Here is a 21,845-nt window from a genome sequence, read left to right on the forward strand (position 1 = left end):
CAAGAAAATAAATAATTTCTTCTGATATTAAGAGAGACTTCTTATTACAGGCCACGTCTGGTGCCACCACTATAGAGTTCAGAAAACCCTGCACAGGGGAAAGACATTCAAAAACATATTCATCCATTCTTCTAAGTGGCAGGGGAACGCAGGCTTTCTCTGACATTGTGCCAATCAAAACTATATAATCCTTCTGTAGTGGAGGAATAATGGCAACTGAATATAGGTTATTATATGTCAACTTAAAATAATAAATGATTGAATAACAGTTGTTCAATTGGCATATGGAAATGATTTGATCAAAAGGCGAGGCTTAAAGTTATCTAATCCTAGCAATAGCCATGCTTCTGCTCACATAAATACCATGCTGGCTTTTTCAGTATTATTGTACATAAGTGGTGTTAAAATGAAATGAATGACTGACTTTTAAAAGTCACTTGAAAATTTAATTTGAAGTCGGAACAAAAACTCAGAAGGTCCGCTGACTTTGCCAAGTTGCTGACGTCATCATAAACCAATTAACATCATTTTATAATCAGCACTAATAGTAGCTTCAACTGTTATCTTATCAAATGTTACATTTTTTCAACTTGCAGGCTTTATGTCCATCTCTCACAAGCGCCTAACATCATCATTTTTAGCCAATACAGAGTTGTTGTTTTTAAACCTTGCATGTGTTTTAAATAATTTATACTCCTGTCACACCTGATCCTCTTTCTTATCTATTTGTTACTATGCAAATACTGGAAATAGGTGTCAAGGTGTTGTCTAAACGCTCTAAACACAAATACAAAGTGTTGAAAACGCCCATGTTTTTTAGTTTTTTTTTACATTGCTGCTTCAAAACACATGGACACACTCAAGTCGGAACAAGGACTTCAAAACTAGGGGAATATGCCTATTAATGTTCAGTTATCATCAGCCAAATGAAAATACTTTCAAGAGTGACAAGATACAAAGAATTAGCGATATGGTCTCTTTTTTTAAGGATCTTGGAAGTCTGGTTCTGGTGTTGTGGGCAAACTGTTGTGGCCCATAGTTGAGACGGTAATGAGAGAGGACACCAGTGACTGTGCCCCTTGATGTCAGAAACTGTACATCTGAAGAAGCCTTTGTCAAACCTCAAAGTGTCAGAAGTCACATTTTTAGGTGGTTGTAGAAAAAATGTGTTCCTTTTGGTACAATGACTTGTTCTGAGTGACATGTCAACATCTCACAGGTTAATTAAAACACAATCAACCCTTAATCCCAAGTGTTGGCACCAAACACAAACATTTGCACGTCCGCATTCAGTTTCTCGTGTGTTGCTCGGCTCTATATTCTGTGGGAGTTTCTTTTCTAAATCTCTTCTCGCTCCTTCGCACCATCTCTCCCCTCCATGTTATTTCTGGGCAATTGACCAAAGAATGTTTCCCTTACTCCCAGTGAATTCAAATCAGACCACTTGTACCAGTGAGTGACTGCATGCAAACATAATCCAGCTGCTATAAAAAGCCTCTCCACCGCTACATAAATTGACCACTAAGTATTGGATTATGCAGCTTTGTAATGTTGTTGCAGATGTGTACCTTTTCACAGCTGATTTCCCTCGTACAGGAGCAGTTTACATGATGCTAATGAAGCTGTACAGGTCGATGGATGCTGCAGGTTGATCTCACTTCCTTTCTCTGCTTTTGGTTATTTATCACTCAAAATGCACACAAACATGCATACAAGCTGCCCTCTCTCTCACAGACACACACACACACACACACTCACACGCACACACGCACGTGCACACGCACACGCACACGCACAAAAACGCTTCAACTGCTCCCTGATTCCCCCATGTCTTTAAATTATATGTGGGCTGATTAAAGGCATTTTTATGGGGAACTGTAAAAAATATGACTTAATAAATAAATAAAGTCAGTCTTGCTCTCGGCAACAGCCGTTTTTATGATCATCAGCTCCACTCTAATATCCCTCTAATTCAATATTAAAGATGGCTTTTTTTTAAATAGAAGGGGAGAAAAACTGGAAAAATTTAGTATCAGGACAAGACATCATTTACCTTTCACAAATCCCACCGTCTGCTGCATCTGTGTTTTTTTGCCAATCCGTCATTCGTGTCTGTCATTCGGGGACTGCCTGAGAGCATGCTGCCAATCACATGTTGTTATAGAGCACATTAGCATGTTTTAGTTTTCTCCCTGCCCCTTCCCTTCTTTGTTTTTCTTTACTGTTTCCTTTGCACGAGCACAAACGTCCTGTATTGCTGATTTGGAAAGAATACATTACAATAGTAATCCGAGGCTGGGTTCAAGCCACTTTCTTTGATTCACATTTACAGATCCAGACTATTTTAACACACACACACACACACACACACACACACACACACACACACACACACACACACACACACACACACACAGAGCTAGCAGAGGAGATATCTACACACTAATTCCACAAACGTCTGTATGTGGCTTGCATATATTGAGAACTTTTCATCTTATCGGCTTCACACTTGGCATGTGTTTTGCTAATGGCCAAAGGAAGTGGAGTGTTTACTTGTTTAGCTCAAAGACTGCAGGTCACTTTTACAATTTTAGAAGGAAACTATTCAACCAGCAATACCACAGGCCAAAGAAACAGCCCATTCCAAACAGACGGGTTTAGAACAGGCACTACATTAGTTTGCTAAATTTGGGATAAAATGTAATGAATTAGAATTGCTGACTATACCTTTTTACACGTTTTAATCACATAATTCCTTGAACATGGGCTAAATTTATCCCAGTTTAATATGTCTTTAATCTGTTGCTTATTGTTTTTCAAGGCAGCGTTTGTGGCTCTTGGAGCCTATAGCATCTGCTCCTATAAAGACCATAGCAGTGTTGTGCATCTCCCAGCTCTGGGTATATACAGTATATGATTTTTTTTTTTTTTACTTTGGAGACGTGATTTATATTCTTGCGATAAATAATTGAATAAAAAACAAGGCCATCAAAGAGAGGACTGGTTGCCTACCCTTTTTTAAAAGGGTTTTTAAATCTTTTTAACATAGTTCTGAATGGAGGTTGCTTAATCGCACAGAGCAGTATGAGAACACTGCACCTCCAGTACAATATAGCTACATGTTGCACCTTTAAAAAAAAAAAGGCTAAAATAAAAATCTCTTAAACTTGGACTATTCTCAACTGAGGGGGAAAACATCCCATAACATGTAGAAAGAGGGTGCAGGTCTTGCTGATGTGGCCTGTCCTTGTACCCCTCCCGTGGGATCAGCCCATCTGCCTCTATCTGTCTCTGTGGATCCCTGCAGCGTGCTCGGCCTGACTACCTTTACATTTAAACAAACAGCCGTGGCTCTTTGGAGCCACTCAGCCATGAGCTCTGACAGGGAGGCTAAGTTTAGTCAGTTGGGGAAGAAGACTGATCAGAAGATAAAGACGTTATTTGTTTCTTTTCTCTGCAGATAAAAGACCCTGTCCATACGCACTGACACACAAACACATATCCTGTCCTCAAGGGGACCCCTCATTGGCTATATTGATTTCCTCTCCCCTTGTATTAACCATCACTACCACCTCCAACGTTACCATTATCTAGATCCTGTAACCTATGTAGTTTCAAATGTATTAACCCAAATGCCATGTCTTAGGGCCAGTAAAAGAGTGCTAGACAAACGAGTTACGCTTGACAAAAGTCCCAATCCAAAGGACCTTTGAAAAATACAGAAAGCATCACAAAATGAATACATGCACTCAAACACACAAACGCACACATTTTTAAAAAAGTGGCTCCTCTCTGTCTGTTGGTGTGATCATTTTGTTGGCTGAGTGCTTCTCCAGAAAATCACCCATCGCTCAGCCAGGTCACAGAGTGGACAGAGAGGAAAGCAGTGCAAGAGCAAGATGGAATGAAAAGAGGTTATAATGTGACACATTTTTGCCATCACTTTCTGTGTAGCACACAAAGACTTTCTCCATACGTGTTGTATTATGTCTATTATGACCAGTTTAACAGAAATTCGTTGGGGACAGGAGGTCAAATGAATTGGCAGGAAAAGGCTTCTACTGTAATGGCTAAATGAATGGTAGCCATGTGAGAGAAGAGCATACAAACAGTATTGTCAATCCAGTCAGAAGATGCATTGATTTTTTGGCAAGATCAATCCAATAAAGTGCTAAAGTTACAGGATAAAAAACACAGACTTGCATCAGATTGGAAATACTGATAGCTCAACCTGCTCTCGTGTCCTGTCATTTGTAGAGACATTTCTATTAGTCTTTTTAAAGAGTGGGCGTAACTCTTTCACATCGTTAAACATCAGCTCCTCTCACACTTCCCCCTGTTTTGGTGCCAACAGCACAGAAATCCTCGGGTCTTGGAGGGAATAAGAAAAGAAAGAAACAGTGATTTGGAGAGCCAGGTGGCTTTTTGTGATTGATGCTGTCTGGGACAGAGATACAGAAATGCAATAATAGCCCAGAGTTGTACAGAAAAAAAACACAGTCAAAGGGAATATTTGCCAGCTCAAGAAATGACATGTTGACCAAATTGTATTTACCAGATTTTCTTTGTCCCAAGTTAGACAGAAAAGGGAACTGTATGGTGTAAAGAATAAACCTTAACTCCACTGTTTGCCTAGCTATTCATAATAGAGCATTGTAGATAATGAAATGATGCTTTGATAGATAAACAGTTAACTTATTAAACTATAGACAGGTTGTGCAGGTGTTGAACAAATGCCGTGCACTTGGGTGTCATGAAACATTTACTCCATTTACACCGGACATTAAAATGCATTTTGGGTGACTGGATTGCATTCTGGCAGTGTGTGATGACACTACGGCTGTAAGTGCATCTTAAAAGATTGAATTGAAGACAGATTGATCTGATCAGACAAACCAACACTGCATGTGGTCACCGATGGATTGTGACCACAATGAACACAAGTGTAAAGGAATTTAAATTGTCAATCAATGTAAAACAACTAGGTGGAAATATACATTTTTTTCACACCAGTTTCAAAAAGTGAGGTAGCTCCAGCTAGATGCCATTGGCCAGTAAACACTGGAAGCAGCCCTCCCCTCATTCATCACATTATTAAAGATACCGATGGATGGAGTGAGGACGAGATCAATCGAAAAACATGCAAACACTATAATGTCGCATCGGCACTAACCAAACCATACCAGCAGATCTGAATCAAATATCATCGTGGACACTAAGAACACATAACAGTTTAACCAAGTTGAAATCTTTTCTAGAAAGACATTTTAATATCAGGTTTAAATGGAGTCTAGGTATTCAGACGATAATGAGGAAGCAGTTTTGAGCTTTGTCCTTCATTGGCACAGTGACTGGACTGATCAACAAATGTTGCATGACGTCACTCCTTTCCATAAACCTTGCTCATTTCAAATTGCACTACGTTTTAGGGTAGACTTTGTAATGTTGGAAGAGAGTATACTAAGTCAAGCATGGGCTCGATGCAAGATTTCTCTGATTATCCCATACTTATAAATTGGAGCGTTATTTTCTATTGTCTGGTTTAAAGTTTCACCTCCATTTGCAGTCAATAGGGGTTTTTACACCTTCATGTTTTCTAGTTGTTTAACTAAATATTATTTTATAAGTTTTATTTCCACCTTTTAATGAAAATCTCTCACAACTGGCTAATCACTGGAATGTCAGTGAGTTGTGAACCAAGCACAGTGGATGCTTTCACACCTGCCACCCCTTAGTTTCACAGCAAAGCTCCCTAACCGCAATCTCTCTTCCAATAATGCATCATTCCTGCAATTGGAGTTAAACGACTGATAAGCGTGCCTATCAACAGATTGCATGTTGTCACTCAGGCAGCCTGTCTCTTGGCTCAAACTGAGCTCAAGATACCACTCAACAATCAGGTTTGCAATGATGGCATCAGCCACCTAGGCTTTACCACTGGGGCTGCTCAGATTGAAGGGCTTTATGAGGTAGGTTTCATACCTGTTCCTCAGCCCCACTGCAATATCACAGGTACATACAAGATGACTGCAGCCCTCTACAGCCACTGTTCCTATAGTGTCAGGTGTGTTTGACACAACATCTGGCTATATCTAGCATGTCCTGAAGCCCCTGTCCTCACACAGTGCACTCTCAGTGCACAACCAAAACGACAGATTCCGCACACACACTGTTTATTTAGGCTAAACCACACTCTGACTTTTCAGCACAGTATAAATCATTTTTGTATAATTTCCCCCATTTACTGCTGGGGCCTTGCAGATGAAGGACACTTAGTCTTGTTTCAATAGCAGTGAATTATTGATAAGCTAATTTCAAATGTGAAATATGGCTTTGTGTGTCACCTCTATGATTAATTTAAGCGTTCTCATGATTCACCTGCCTCAGCATCTCTCCCAAAGCTGCACACTGTTAAATCATCACCCATTTTACACTAGAGAGGCTGTGTTACATATCCACCAGGTAATTGTGTAGCTGTATATATTTTAAGAATATATACTGTATGTTGATGGATCCAGATGATCCTGGGGTATATAGGTAATTCAAGTTATTTTTTACTCATGTTATGATTGTGGTTTCAGTGAACCCCATATAAACCTCTAAACCACTGGCACTGGGTAACAGTTATGTTAAAGTCTTTCTTGCCCTAAGGTCAAACTGTTGTCTAGGCATACAGTGGGTGCACATGGCTGATTAGACCCTTATTTTAAGGACTGTGTCTTTAAACAGCAATTAAGCATTGAAAGTGACACATTAGAACACAGAACTGGTTAAGCCAAGGTTTTTACAAAAGGAGGCAGATGGACATTTCAAGGTTTAAAAGCTTAGGATTCCTCATTGTCTCACTTAGATTCCCTCATGTTGTAGTCTCTTCACACTGTGGTACTTAATAACATGCAGTGAGGTTGTTAATCCGAATGCGGAATGAACACCTTAAAGAAAGGTCTCGATCAAATCTGCTCCCAGAGTAGTAATAGCCATAGACACGCTGCAATTCAAATTCAAGTCATTTATGCCCCTTTGAGTGTCCTGCACCTCATGAAGCTTTGAGTTAGTTCATGCAGGACAAGGAAGTTGTACGCCCTAGCTGTAATCAGCTGACAGCCAACTGATTGTAGTCCATTCAGTCACAAACCAATCACAAGCATTCTCACGGCGGACCATTTAAATATGACCGTCTCCTCACTGATCCCTGCTATATTTGTCGCTGCCTCACACTGCTGCTGCTGGCAAAATGCTGCATGATAATAAAGATAATAAAGTTAATTTATGTTAATTCAATATGACTTGCTGTATACAAAGTATTTTTTTGGCTACGTTGAAACTATTTGTTTTAGTAATGACATAATGAATTTCAGATTCCCTACTATACACAGTTTCACCTTCATGATATGATCATCATGGTGAGGTCATGTGCAGTTTTCATCTCTTTGCATTCTTTTTTACCTTTGTTTTCACATATTACTGGGAAAAAAAGTAAAATACTGGTTCTTTTCTGGCTAAATGGAATTATTTTGACTTGCAATGATTGCTGAAAGCTTCTTTAGTCAACATTTGTCTCCTCCCTCACTTCCCACTCAAGTACTTCATTCACTTTCTCTTCATACATTCCCTCACTTATAGACCAGGTTAGAATAATAATACTAGTGGCAGTATGACAAGGCTCCACATGTAGGAAGCAGTGATGGAGGGACAGAGGCTGTGAGAGGCAGGAAGTGAGAGTGTGAGCGGAGCTGGTACAATCACATACCTGCTGGGTTGGAAGCGGAGAGCAGACAGCCGGGGAGGAACTGAGAACCTTGCGAGCAGTGTAGGTGTAATCATGGCTCTATTGTAGTGAACAGCTGGGCCTCTGGAGCTGTGAGCTGCAGGGGGGCCTGAGCCCCCGCACTGCCCCTGTAAATCACCACATCTTAAACATTTCTGACAAAATAAGAGCAGAACACTTTACTCAAAAGTCTGTGGGCTTTACCTGGTGGGACAAAAAGTAAATTGGAGTTCAAATTGCAAAAATAGCTTAGCGGAGATTTTTGACTTTTATTTCTAAATCAACAGCGACAGGGCTGAATGTACCTACAAGATTCGCCTAAGTGATTTCAGTTAGTGGGTCAGTTCATCAGGCGACCATCAATTATTTGATCAATTGAACAATACATCTTTTCTTTTTTATGTCATCATCTAAAGTTCTTAAGCTTTTGTCTTTTCAATTAATTAATTTTCAGCAGATATTTTCCAAACTCAATTCTTATAGTGAAAAAATTATAGGAAAACCCTTTCCACAGAATTGTTATCAATTATGGTGTATGCCTCAAAGTAATGTCAGATAATGCCATTCTGGTTTACTGATTGAAATCTTGTGGGACTGTGTTATTCAGTTGAGCTACTTTTACAACAATCCCTGTCACATAAACACAAACGTAGGTGCTCAACTCTGAGCATTCTAACAACCAAAGACCAGTTTAACAGAAGTTGTTGGAGCCCAATGTGGCTCTTTCAGCCTTTGCGTCTGCATATCTGTGGGTGGGATTTGGGATAAGTCGACTCTGCTTAGTGTTTTGTTTTTGCCAAATAAAATTTTTGCATTTGCAATTTTTGTCAAGTAATCTTCAAATTTCACACACACGTCCATTATGGCACTCTTAAGCAGAGCAGCAATGTAGATCATATAACTAGAATATCTGTGGTTGAATACATCATTTCTGAGCACAAAATCAATGCTGGCATGGATACAGAATCGTATTGCTGTTTAATTTCATTCTTTTGGCTGATGAATAAACTTAGTCAGAGTTTGATTGTCAAAAAATGGTGGTGAATGCATCCATCCATTATATGCACTTAGCAGATGAATAGAAAAATACTAATCCGCTATAATGGAAAAGTGTTTATCCTCCATGCCTGTCAAAAAGTACATTATGGCATAAATTCCATTGTTGTTGGAGACCAATCTACATTTCCTCAGAGATGAGGAAAAGTGCAGGTATTACCTCTGTAGTCTGCTTTTAAATGAGCGTCATGCTGCCAGTGCAAGAGGTTCATAATCTCCTTGTTACCCCTTTATCTTTCACATTGGGCTGATAATGGCTGCTCTTTTTAAGAAAAAACATTATGTAGAATGCAACAACTTTCTATTTTTATATCTCGCTGTCTTCTCTCACTTTGCTTTCAATCGCAGTGTACTTACTTCCCCATTGTTAGAGATGTGTTTGGGTGATTTGCATTTTTTTCAACAGATCATGCACTAATTTGGGGCTTTTAGCTTGTGCACCTGGAGATTATAATTTGCTGTCACACTGCAGCCTGAGTGAATTAGACCACAAATGGCTTCTTCACACACAGAGATGGCAATATGCCAGCTTGTTTGGTTCAGCGTAAACTAGCAGAGGCAGCATCACGAGGGTCTTCTCAATGGCAATATAGAGAGATCTCTCCAGAGGTCAGATTTGACGCTTAACCACTGGAATCCATTACACTTTGTGCTCCAGCACTCACTGGACTCTGTCTCCCGTCATGCCTCCTGGTCCCAGACAGAAGCATGGCCGTGTCGTCCTGAGGTCTGGCCAGCCTCGATGGTCCAGAGCCCCAGAAGTCTCCTTGTTATGTTGAACCTGAAATTTGACTCGCAGGAGAAAAGGACACGATTGCTCCCTTGGACCCAGTCAATAAAGACAGCTGCTTAAAACCAAACTTATAGACCGTAGGCAGAGTTAAAAGCACATTGGGAGTCCCCTCTTTATTAGAGATGTGTCATGGCTGTTAGTGACAGAATATTACATGCGCTCACAACTGTGCTCTCACCATCTTTCTCTTCCCTTCACTGTCTGTCTTCTCGCTGTCTTTGTTTTTCTCATTCACATTGCAAATTGTATTAAGTAATTCCCTCTCTCATTTCTGACATTTTTGTTCTTTTTGTGCCTGCAGAGGGTTTGGAAAGTAATTGGACTCTCCATTCTATGCCTCTACAGCCAATGCTGGAGGCATTGTGTGTCACGGGTTGTGTGTCAGTATCAGCTACTCTTGTAAACGTGATATCTTAGGGATGCTGTGTGGGAATTTCTTCAATTTGGTGGTCAAAGGTCAAGGACACTGTGATGTCATAAACACAATGTTGCTCATAACTCAAGAATTCATACACTCATTATAGCAACATTCATTGCAAATGTCTATGATGATGAAGTGATGAACAGATGTATCATCTGTAGGAGATACTGTTGGTGTTCAGACCTTTTATTTATCACTTACTCGTGTAATTAAAACAAGCATTGACAGCGATTTGTTGGCTTTCCTTGACATCCCTTCAGTTTCCCTTTTAATAATACATCAAGCTCTGTCACATCGGACTCAGTGTATTATCGGTCTGCAGTTGTCTCCAGTGGTTTTCTATGCTGCAGAGGTACCATCCCTCTGAGGAGCTCTACCATCTCTGCAGAGAAGGTCAGATGGTCTGCTGCAGTGGCCGCTGGGTTGTTGGTCACTTGCCGGACTGATGCCTCTCTTGCACATTTACTGAGTTTGGCTGAAGGGCCAGCTCTTTGAAGAATCATGGTGTTTCTTGACTTGTTCACAACGATGCCCACTCTGCTCCTGGGAAAGTCGGGAATGTGTTTCACTCTTCCAAGCATCTCTGCCTCAACGATATTCTATGTTGGACATCTACAGCGCAAAACACAGTGGCACAGAATTCTAACTTCACTACTGCAAATCAACAGCACATTAGATACTGACGCAATTAAAATAATTTATATAGACTCATGAAATATCATGGATCAACTAAAAATGATCTCGTTCCTTCAGCCTCCTCCAGATCATGATTGTCACAATGTGAAGATAGCAACCACTTAACCACATGGTCAGCAATAATTTCCCATGTAAAACAGCCAATTGTGGACTGAGTTAAACATTACATGATGCCAACAGATGCCATTTTATTTCCCCCTTCACTGCATAAATATGGTGGCATTTAAAGGAGACTTGTTTGTTTGGTGTGAAGTGATTAAGATAAGCCATGATTTTCAAAAATCTCTGTAGTAGTGTATTCTTTCTGATCACACTTCAGAAAGTGTGTGCTTGGCATGGCATTAGTACACTGGACAGGACAGATTGAAATGCTCAGCGAGGTGCGGGGGCCCCTAGTCTTTCAGGTTTTTCTTGATGTGAACTTTGGATATGCTGATGTGTGCCGATTATTCTGGCCATATTTTGATAGTAATCAAATAAAAGAGGACTAAAAACATCAACTGACAGTGTAATAGCCAATTCTTGTTCAAAATAGTGAAACATGTATATTTTTTTAATTGTATGGGATGTAAAGTTTGCACAATGTGTGTTAAATGATAAGTTATCACTGATTGAAAGATTTGAATTAAATCTCAAAAAATGCTTATAACACATAATGGGATGTGAAGTCAAAAACACAGTATGCTCTTCCTTTATCTATCTCTTCTCTCTCTCTCTCTCTCTCTCTCTCTCTCTCTCTCTCTCTCTCTCTCTCTCTGTGTAGAGTATGTCACTCCTCTCGTTCCATAAGAAGCTGCTCTCAGAGAGAGAAGAGGGCGATTCCTGCAGTGCACTTCAGATAAGACGCAGCAGGAAACTCTCTTCATCCCTCTCCAACCATCTCACTACTTAACATTCTGCTTCCCAATGGAAATAGCCCCATTTATTCAAAAGCTACCAAACCCTACTCAGGGCACATATGCAGGAATATGAGCAGTGACTTACCAACTGGCTTTTGCACTTGAGACGGAATCAGTAGTGACATGCACAGTGCATCTCAACAAGCATCCTGGAGTATCCAGTCAAGCAGCCGCTGGTCTGGTCAGTCCTTGCTGGGCGTTGTTTATTGCATTGCTGGTTTATGGAGAGGTGATTGGACAGTCTTATAGGCTATTAAAAACAGAGACTCACTGTCTAGCATTTTGCGCCTCGCCACCCACAATGACTTATAATTGGCATCACACAGGTCCAATCAATGGCCTGATGGTGAGGCTATTGAGAACGGCAGAAAAGGCCAAGCAGAAGACTATAAGTCTGGTGGCTCTGTGCTCTCTGATGAGCCCCACAGTGAGCTGCAATGAGCAGATTATCGGACGGGCTGCAGTTCTCTCTATGGTGGTGAACTGCTGAAATGCAGAGGAATTCACCATGAGGATCTGATGATCCAAGGCAACTGTTTGAATAGGTTTCTTGAGGGTTTTCTCTTAGTATTAAAATGTAGCAAATAGAGCAGCCTGACCTTCAGAGCCTTCAAGGGGGGGTATAAATGGAAAATAAGAAAACAAGAATAAATAAGTTGAACGGAAAATGGTGATGTTGTAATTCCTTAAGAGCCTCCAGAGTGTAATTGCAGCTCAAAGATGATGTTCAGCTGCACACAGCCGAGCCTGCTAACCTCTGAAGAACCACACTGGCACATTGACATGTGCTGCAGAGAGTTGGTCATCCGGCAAAGCTTTGAACTGTTGAGCTGCTTTGAACAGTGTGGCACACTCAAATCTGTTTGCATGCGTGTGTTTATGTACTGGAATTAGAGCGTGTGACGTTATTTACCAAACCTTGTGGCGTTTGACACTGGGCGGCGTTAATGAATCATTGTTTCCCAGGCTACTGTGCAGAGAGATAGATACTGACATGCTTTAGGGGGGAAATTTGATACGTCATCTCACAGACTTTATCCACACATCCACATCTCATCCTCCGTCACCCTCCCTTTCCATAGAGAGGTACACGAACACACACACTTACCTAATGCTCAAATATTGGCTGCCTCCTTGACAACCAAAGAAAGTTGATGTAGCAGACTCCAGTGCCACATACACACACACAAAGCAAGGATTTTTTATGATTACCACTCAGATTTTGGTTTGCAATTTATATTAGATATTTTCCTTTATACAACATAACATTGGGCAATAAGATATGAGGCATGTTGCTCAAAAAATCACATTAACACTATATGCGTCCCTACAAAGAATCAAGTAATTCAACGCAGAGATTTGAAGCCCAAAGAAAGAGAAGAAATTACAACAAATGTTGCTGTTTGTATACATTCATTTTGTGCTGAGTTTTATTTGGTTATGTATCAGTTTTAATCCCCATCCATACTTACACACCTAAAAACATATATAGTAACCGCTCACGTACACTCGGCATGTGTGTGATAGTGTACACAAGAAGCATTTGGTTGTTAGTTGCAGAATTGTAGCAGATTGTTCGAATAAGAGCTCATATCCTATAAACATAAAAGCAGCTGTATCATTCCAAAATGTAGTTTAACTGCACAACAGCTGTTAGTAAAGACAATATTTTCAGCAATGCCTGTTAATGATTATCCGTGTTACGTTCCACACTGGTAGCCAAGGCTACTGCCAGTTCTTTTCTTCCAGCATGTGATGGGGCCTGACGAATAAGCAAAGGTTACGTCATAACCGAAAATGCCCATCAGCAAGCTGTTGTGTCTACATCATAGTTTCCATATATGTCTGTGTCTGCCCGTCCAGAATTAAACACAGCCCTGGAGTTTTCAAACTAAAACGGGGCCAGCAGTATTTCCAAACTTCTCTGTTTTAGCAGCTCCAAAACTGCAGAGTAGTGTGGAAGCCAGGTGTATCCATAGAAATACAAAATTGTATGTATGGATGTAGCTTAAGTTTAGTTTATATTTTACTTATTTTTCTCCCTCTACAAGATGTTTTACTTTGACCAAAAGATGGTTCTTATACTCACATGTCTACTTAACTCACAAAGATTAGACTATACATCTAAATATCAGAAATTAAGTGCAACCCTGTTGGCATCACACCACACAGTGGGAGCTCCAACTACAGGGTTGAGAAACTGAACCCTGTGATATCTGTTGCTCTCCCTGGCATCTGTTGCTCTCTTCCTCTGCCCCTGCAGCTCTCTACTTGGATCTCTCTCCTCTTTCTGTCCCTCAATTCTCATGTGGCAATCTAGCTTAATCCGGTTAGACAGACCAGTTTATAGCACCGCTCATGCATGCATAGAGACCAATGGGAGGGGGATCAAGGGAGTGAATGTCAGAAGCAGGGAAAATGAGGGGAGTGTTTTGAATGTGTGGCAGCTGTAATGAAGAGTCATATAGACGGAGGCAGTTAGCCTTACCTTGCTCTTACGCTGTTGTGTTACCTGGGTGACGACCTCATCTCCTCGACAGAAAGACAGTGAGTCAGCACCTCTTAGACACACACATGGAACATGGACATTCATTTCCCGAAGACTTATCCTGACCCTGAGCATAATTACCAATTGAAGACACTTCTTTTATCCCCAACTCCACACACCACCCACAATTAAGTAGTCTGATGTCCCCAAAATGACCTACAACAGACACACACATTTTGTTTGCGAAATAAATTAGCAATACATACACACAGAAAGACGCATCACACATGTCTGTGCTGTCTAAACAAAAGAAACGTGTACAGACAGACACACACACACAGTTTAACAGTGTCTGACATAACTACATTACATTACATTACATTAAATTACATTTCATTTAGCTGATGCTTTTATCCAAAGCGACTTACAGTAAGTGCATTCAACCATGAGGGTAAACTACAACTAGACATGACAATACCACAACTAGTATGTACACAGAGACAAACACACACATACACATGCAAATGCACCTCCACACTCACTTTATAACAGTGCAGACAGACTGTGGGGTCAACTGCTCTCTTACTGTGTCACTTTAGCTTTGGCTCAGGACTCAGCTCAGTTCAGCACCCTCACTTCCCCATGTGGTCACACTCCCCCCTGCAGTTAACAAAAACACACACTGTGTGTTGTGTGCACACAGGTGAGTGTCTGTGTGCAGGTGTTTCTTTCCAGCGATATACCTGGATGTTTACCACGTCCTATCTTTAGGCTGTGTGTGTGTGTGTGTGTGTGTGTGTGTGTGTGTGTGTGTGTGTGTGTGTGTGTGTGTGTTTTTAAGATAAAATTCCAATTAATGAAGATGTTCCTCCACTGCTGCTCTGTAATGTGCTCACTTTCTTTTTTTGGCATTCTCTTTTTTCCCCTTGCCAGATTTCTACATTGACCACGACAAACAGTGCTCTGCCCAGTTGATATTTCTTACTGCTTAGCTTTTAGACACCCAAGGCAATTTTAGGGCATAACACATAAAGGCAATGCTTATATTTAAATGAACAACAAGGTGTGACAGATATTTTCTGGCCAGTAACCAATGATGAGTGATCAAAGCCTTCATCTTAATCATTGCTATTGCTTTTATTTCTCCAAATGAACCTATAATCTCTTCTTAGTTGCAGTCATGTGGATGAATATACACAGTCGCAACTTGGACACTGTGTTCCAAAAAATATGATTAAATTATACAGTCCTCTGTGTCTCTTTATTTCATAAGGCTTCTGTGTAAACCACACAGAGGTCAAAAGTTCAGTCTCTACTTTAGTATATTAATATTCATCCTGAACCTTTTTGAGTGTAATAATGAAAAAAGTCTACCAGAGTGTAAATCAGGTCATGTGCTTGGATCATGTCTACCTTGCTGTTTGGTGATCTCAATCCCATTGATTGTGTTTTTTTCTTTTTGAATTTGTCTTTCAGAACACACCCGTGGGCAAATCAGTGTTTATGGTGAACGCCACAGATCCAGACCAGGGCACAGGGGGCAGTGTTCTCTTCTCCTTCCAGCCGCCTTCTCCTTTCTTTGCAATTGACGGGGCCCGAGGCATCGTCACCGTCATCCGACCTCTGGACTACGAAGCGACCTCCGCCTTTCAGCTCACTGTCAATGCCACGGTCAGTACACGCATAACACAAGCTTTCTGTGTACATTAGCGCTACATAGCAGAACACCTGGCCTCTCTGTGTACCTGCACCTCTCAGTGAAGAGAGCATGCTGCATGTGTGTTTACAATAATCAATCCGCACCCTCATCCAAATGCACCACAGCTCCACATGGGGATGTGGGAATTACTGACCTTTGTATGTTTCTATCAGGATCAAGATAAAACGCGACCTCTGTCCCGGCTTGCAAACTTGGCCATCACCATCACCGATGTCCAGGACATGGACCCCATTTTCACTAATCTGCCCTACAGCACCAACATAGAAGAGGACGTTCCCCTGGTCAGTATTTTGATGCTACACTGTTATATCTTATGTCCACTCCATGCAGCTTTTATACGACTCCCTGTAATCTGTACATTTCTCTCTTACACATCCTTCTCTGCTGCCAACATGTTTCTCTTATATTTCTCCTCATTGCAAATATCCGGCTCCTATTGTCCTGCGGTCATCCTCTCAGTGATTATTCAGACGGTGTTTGGAGCAGGTGCGAGAGAAATATGGTGAAAGGAGGAGGTCTGAGTTATTAGGAGGGTTGGATGTCTCACCTTTCATCGTCCCTCCTTAGTCTCCCCACCCCCAAGGAACTCACACACACTCCCCCAAGTCAGCCCTCAGGGCCCCGCCATACAGGACTGCAGGTGTTTGAGACTGTAATTACTGTGGGAGATTTACACCTTGCTTCTGGGATGTGAGGCCTCTAGCAAAGGTCAGCGGGGCTGTAGGATTTATCTCACCACACTCCCTCATGTGCTCATACTGCTGAGTGTGTGTGAAGAATGAAGTCCATGTATCGAATGAAGTACTAAGCAGTGGGGTCAAAACATGGCCCTACTATGTCGTTATTGCAAGTAGGTTTGTAATAGGTGTTTAATACCGTCCTCTAAACTCAGCTCTCAGGTGGCTAATAGTTTAGCTATTGATGTTTACCTTTAGGGAATTACACAAAGGTGCATGCTACTGTACATCCTTACTTCTGTTCTCCCTCCGCCGGCCCCCACACCTCCCCCTTTCCACCTCCACCCCTTTCAAACTCAAACACACCGCACATCCCTCGTTCCCCGGCCTGCACGCGCCATAGTAGAAATGTCAAGTGCTACATTTGCATGCATATTAACGGGGCATGACGGAGTCGACGCTCGGTGTCTCTCTGACTCTCTGATTCATCAACTGTCACCAGGAAGGTCACAGTAGGGGGGGAGAGGAGGTAGTTGTGGTGGTGCTGAGGAGGTAAAAAGAGATGTTGGAGTGAAATAAGTGAAGGCAACAAGAGAGAGGAAGAGGCAACGTGCAAAGTTAGACAAAGAATCAAGAGGAGAGGGTTAAAAGGAGCGCCATTATGCTGCATCAAACGGATGATATTGGTTTCTTGCAGCAACTAAGCAGTGTTAAGCCTCAGCAATACTGCCCCGGAGTGCTGTAGCTCTTGCCTCTAACCCTAGGGGGCAGTGTATAATCCAATTATATGTAAGACGAGGTCCTAACAGGCATGTAACCAAAATGTGTTACTAAGCCCCTTTGACCCTATGACAGATTCAGACAGGGTAACTACAGTGCTTAAAAGTGAGATACAGAAATACAAGGCAGCTGTGCCACTGTGCTCGTACAGACACACACTTCCAATGCCCTCATGTAGTATTCTAACAGGCATGTGTCATCTCCATTAGGCAGTGTTTGGTGGTGATAAGCCGAGGGCGTACAGTGACAGAACGAGTGTCAACAGTTCTCAAGGCCCATGACATTTACATGTAGAGGGATATCAAACTTGGATAACTGTCATAGGTCATTTCTCAAAGGTGTGAGTGTGCACACACACACACACACACACACTCACACTCACTCACACATAAAAAACCCTCTATGTCGTCCTCTGTCTCTCTCAGTTCCTGTTTGTTTCGCTGTGTCTGTCTTTCTCTTTTTCTCCAGCCGATGAACCCGTCATCCACTGAAAACTTTGACAAAGGAGTAGAAGCATTATATATATATATATTTATTTTCAGATGAAATCACAGGGCGGCTGTTATTGCTGTGAATCCATGCTGCTTGGACTGACGTTTAAGCTCCTTCTAGGACAAACACAATTTGGCTGTCAAATCAATGAGGGGAAAGAGAGAAAAAGGAGAAAGGGTTGTGGAGTAATGCACTGTATAGCTAGAAATGAAGGATGAAGAGGGGGAGAGGCGGGTTGTCTTGGGTTTGGGGGAGATGCGCTGGCATATGTGTGTACATGTGTGTGTTTCCAGGATGAGGATTGTATCTGTGACGCTTGATTGAACATATTCCACTTGCTGTGTGGACAGCTCAAGAATATTGCTCATATTACTTCAGCATCGGCTCTTCACCTCATTCGCTTTCGCCGTCCCTCATTTCTCTTTTAGTCTGTCCCGAAATCTTTTAGCGTGTGTGTGTGTGTTTGTGTGTGTGCCTGTGTGTTTCCCTCGCAGCTTGTGATTGGTGTGAATCAGTCTCGCTAAAAGGCTTGTAATTGATTCTGCTGTAATTGGTCAATGACAGGAGATGCTTTGGCAGAAATGGAGCATAAAGATGCCTCAGACACAATTTGCAGGATCAATGGGAGGTGCCTCGCTTGGGTGTGAGTGAGAGAGCTAAAGGGGGGGAGGGATCGGAAGTATGGAGGGTCTCTCCATCTCTCACTGCAGCACAGGGGTTTTTAAGTATCACCACCGTGTCTGATTGAGGCACGAAGGCTGAGAAAGCTCAGTGGATCAAAGACTTTTCAAATAGCTTTCTCTCTTTCTTTTTATGTTTTTTTTCTCAACTGTCACACTGTGGTTTTGTCTAGTTAGAGACTCATTGGCACAGCTGGAGAGTTTTGAAACAATAAAAGGAGAAATAAACCCCAATGAAATTATAATAACACACTCTATAATGAAAGATTTACTGTTTGATTTGCCTGCTGTGACGCCGTATGCTTTTTTGTTTCCTTTTTTCCTTTCAGACATGGAAATCCAGTCGTCTTATGTTAAAAATTTGACTGGGTTTCCTATGTGGGAAAAAAGGTGTTGACTGGATAATGAATCTGACTGAGAAATTACATCTGCAAGTTATAGATTTCATTAATTACAACCTTAAAGGACAAAATGCTTTTTTTTAACAACTATGGTTACAGTCACAATCATAATTTTATGCAAATTGCAAAGGCCAAAATATGAATCAGATAATTCCATTTGCCAATTGCTGTTTACTATGATACAAGGTTTTTTGTTACAACTATATTCACAAACGTGCATATAACCAAGCATTGCAAATATGTGCTCGACACAGAAAATAATGTAGATAAAAACATTATTTTAACAAACAGTATGTACATACATTTTGTCAAAAATGATATATAACATAAATATAAAGAAGAGAAAACAAAAGAAAGAGGGGGGAGACAGTTTCTTATTGTTCAATGAAAATGTCATTGTGTTCAATTAATATAAAAATCCTGTTAAATCAGATGTATTGTTTTCCATTCTGAATTAATGCATGTGAAACTTACCATACAGAATCATCAGATTTATAATGAAGTAAATGTTATATTTTTCACCTTTAAAATGTGATATAACATTTTTACTGTCAAATGTAACACTATAGGTTAGATTTATACAAAATATGATTCTAGGTTTCTTGCCACTGATAACAAGTCAGATTAAAAATTGACTATGGAAAAGCTTAAAAATTTGACTGTGAACACTTCATGCAGCTTATACAGTATGTGTGTGTCTCTCTCACTCTCTCTCTCTGCAGGGACATGAAGTACGGAAGATAACAGCCATTGACCAGGATCTTGGCCGACCAAGAGGCATCGGCTACACCATCATCTCAGGTCTGAGTCACATAATCAATCTGACATCTACAGCACAGAGAGGGGGAATCGATCACTTCTTATCATAATCCCACAGCAATAATAGACAAGTCTCATCAAGCACAACAATCAATAACAGCAGAGAGCAGCACCTCAGAATTGGAGAATAGACTTGCCTGTAAGCAGTTATTAATCACTGCTGGGTGCAGTTGTGTGGAAGTCAGCCTTCAGTTTGTGTTATCGTTCACAAGTTGGCTTGTGCCATCAGAAAGAGGATTTTAATTTGTCAGAGTGACAAATGTTATCCCTGGCAGAAGAGGATGATCTCATGATTCTCTGTTGATTCTTGTGTACGGTTGTTTTATTGCATCTGTCACACAGGCTTTCTGGGTAAAGATCATAAAATATTAGTGATAATTATCACCATGCTGGGTGTTTTCCTAAAAATCCATCACCTGTTGGTGTAATTATACGTGAGTGTTTAACTTTAAAGAGGAAGAGAGGTAGCTACAGTTTGTATGATGCTGATAAGACTGTAGCACTGATCCTGCTCTAATGCTCCTAAACCGAGTTTTCTTACCTCTGCCAAGGATGAGATGTTTGTGCCTGCCAGTTACTTTACCTGTCTGTCTGTCAGGAGGATATCTCAAAAACCCATGAGCAGATTTCCATGAAACTTGGTGCACGGACAAGGAGCTCAAAGTTTGATTTTGTCTAACATGTACATATCTTGTCATAGCCTTATCTCTGTAATGGTATGCAAATGCAGGAAGTCCTTTTGGTAAGTTAGTAGGATGAAGAAATCAGAAACTCTTAATGACAAAATAATGTCTTCATCAAGTGAGAAAAGCGCACTTGTCAGTGGAGCTATTTTTTTTCAAAGTGAGTCCCCTGTTTCCCTAAATCGGATTCTAATATTTTATCTTCATGGCAGCCACACATTCTTCTTGACATAACCTTGGCAATCAAATAACTCCATAACTGGAGAAATTGTTTCACTCAAAATATTACTCATATCTGGGTGCCTGGAGTTGTTTGTGTTTATTAAAGACACTGAATGTTTCTTTATTGTAGACATAGATGTTACAGAAAACCAACCTCTTGTTCACCTTATATTTACTTAATTGATCCATTTATCTTCTGTTTTTTCTTTTCAACAAATGATCATTAGGTGGCTCTTTTGAATTATTTGAACACGTTTCTGCAGCTTCTCCTTGCTGTGGCTTTGGCTCACCTCTTCTGTTATACTCCATACTCTTATTAAGATAAAAAGCACAAACAGTTTTGACTCTGCAGTTCATGCGCCGCTTTAATAATATTCCCTAATACCCCCATAGGGTGTTTATTTTCACCACAATCAACATTTCAATCCCGAAAGACGAACAATCCCGCCAAGATCCTTCAGGACTGAAACACTGAAATATGTGGTGAAAATAAACACCCGCTGGGAGGATTACAGCCGTGTGCGGACTGTATCCTTTAAACTCTGCATGCCCCCTGTCGAGCCCTGAATGGCCAGGATGGAAGGACATCGGTGCCTCCAGTGTTGCCAGCTGGCTGATAAGGGCTGGCACTGCTTGATAAGCTTGGTGCACCATGGGAATTTTGGGTGATAAAGATATTCATTGTTCTGCCATCTGCTGAGTCACTGCTTGACCTCACAGCCTAAGTAAGGAATTTGACCCTGCGTGTGTGTGCGCACATGTGCACAGTCATGTATTATTTGTGAAGGGATGTGCTTTAATGCACGTGTGCACTTGATTGCTGTACAGTCCGGACAATCAGTCCACAGCCAAGTCCATTTCTTCATTGAGCTCACCATAAACACTCGGCTCCCATTCAGTGCACACACCTACTCAGTCTTACTTACCGCCTGCTGCCACACGTTGTGTTGTTGTGTGTGTTGTGTTTGTAGCAAAGTTGAAGGGCTGAGTTAAGCTCTAGAGGAGAAGAGCATTAAAAAGACATTAATTAGGTGGTGCGATGTATTCCCATTCGTTGCAAAATCAAGAGTTATAGCACCGCACTAAGCCCTTATGGAGATGAAGCCTGTAGGCTTGATAAAATCATTATGAGTTTTATAGATAATTGAAGTTGAAGGGTGATGCAGTGCCAGGAGATAAAGGTGGGAGGGTGAGGTTGTCAGATGATACATTTTGTGTGTGTTGTGTTTTCTATGTGTACATGTGTGTGC

At 41.1% G+C, this 21,845-nt stretch overlaps 1 protein-coding gene across 2 annotated transcripts in view; it reads left to right on the top strand.

The window, feature by feature from the left end:
* The window catches only part of cdh23 (cadherin-related 23), a 157,549-nt gene that overhangs the window by 50,460 nt on the left and 85,244 nt on the right, over positions 1-21,845 (top strand). For both annotated transcript variants that reach the window (XM_034608223.1, XM_034608225.1), the window contains exons 7-9: positions 15,598-15,792; positions 15,994-16,122; positions 19,594-19,672. In XM_034608223.1, the coding sequence (XP_034464114.1) occupies positions 15,598-15,792; positions 15,994-16,122; positions 19,594-19,672 (403 nt within the window). The remainder of the gene's footprint in view (positions 1-15,597; positions 15,793-15,993; positions 16,123-19,593; positions 19,673-21,845) is intronic.

This window comes from Hippoglossus hippoglossus, chromosome 15 (genome assembly GCF_009819705.1).
Source record: "Hippoglossus hippoglossus isolate fHipHip1 chromosome 15, fHipHip1.pri, whole genome shotgun sequence".
NCBI lineage: Eukaryota > Metazoa > Chordata > Actinopteri > Pleuronectiformes > Pleuronectidae > Hippoglossus > Hippoglossus hippoglossus.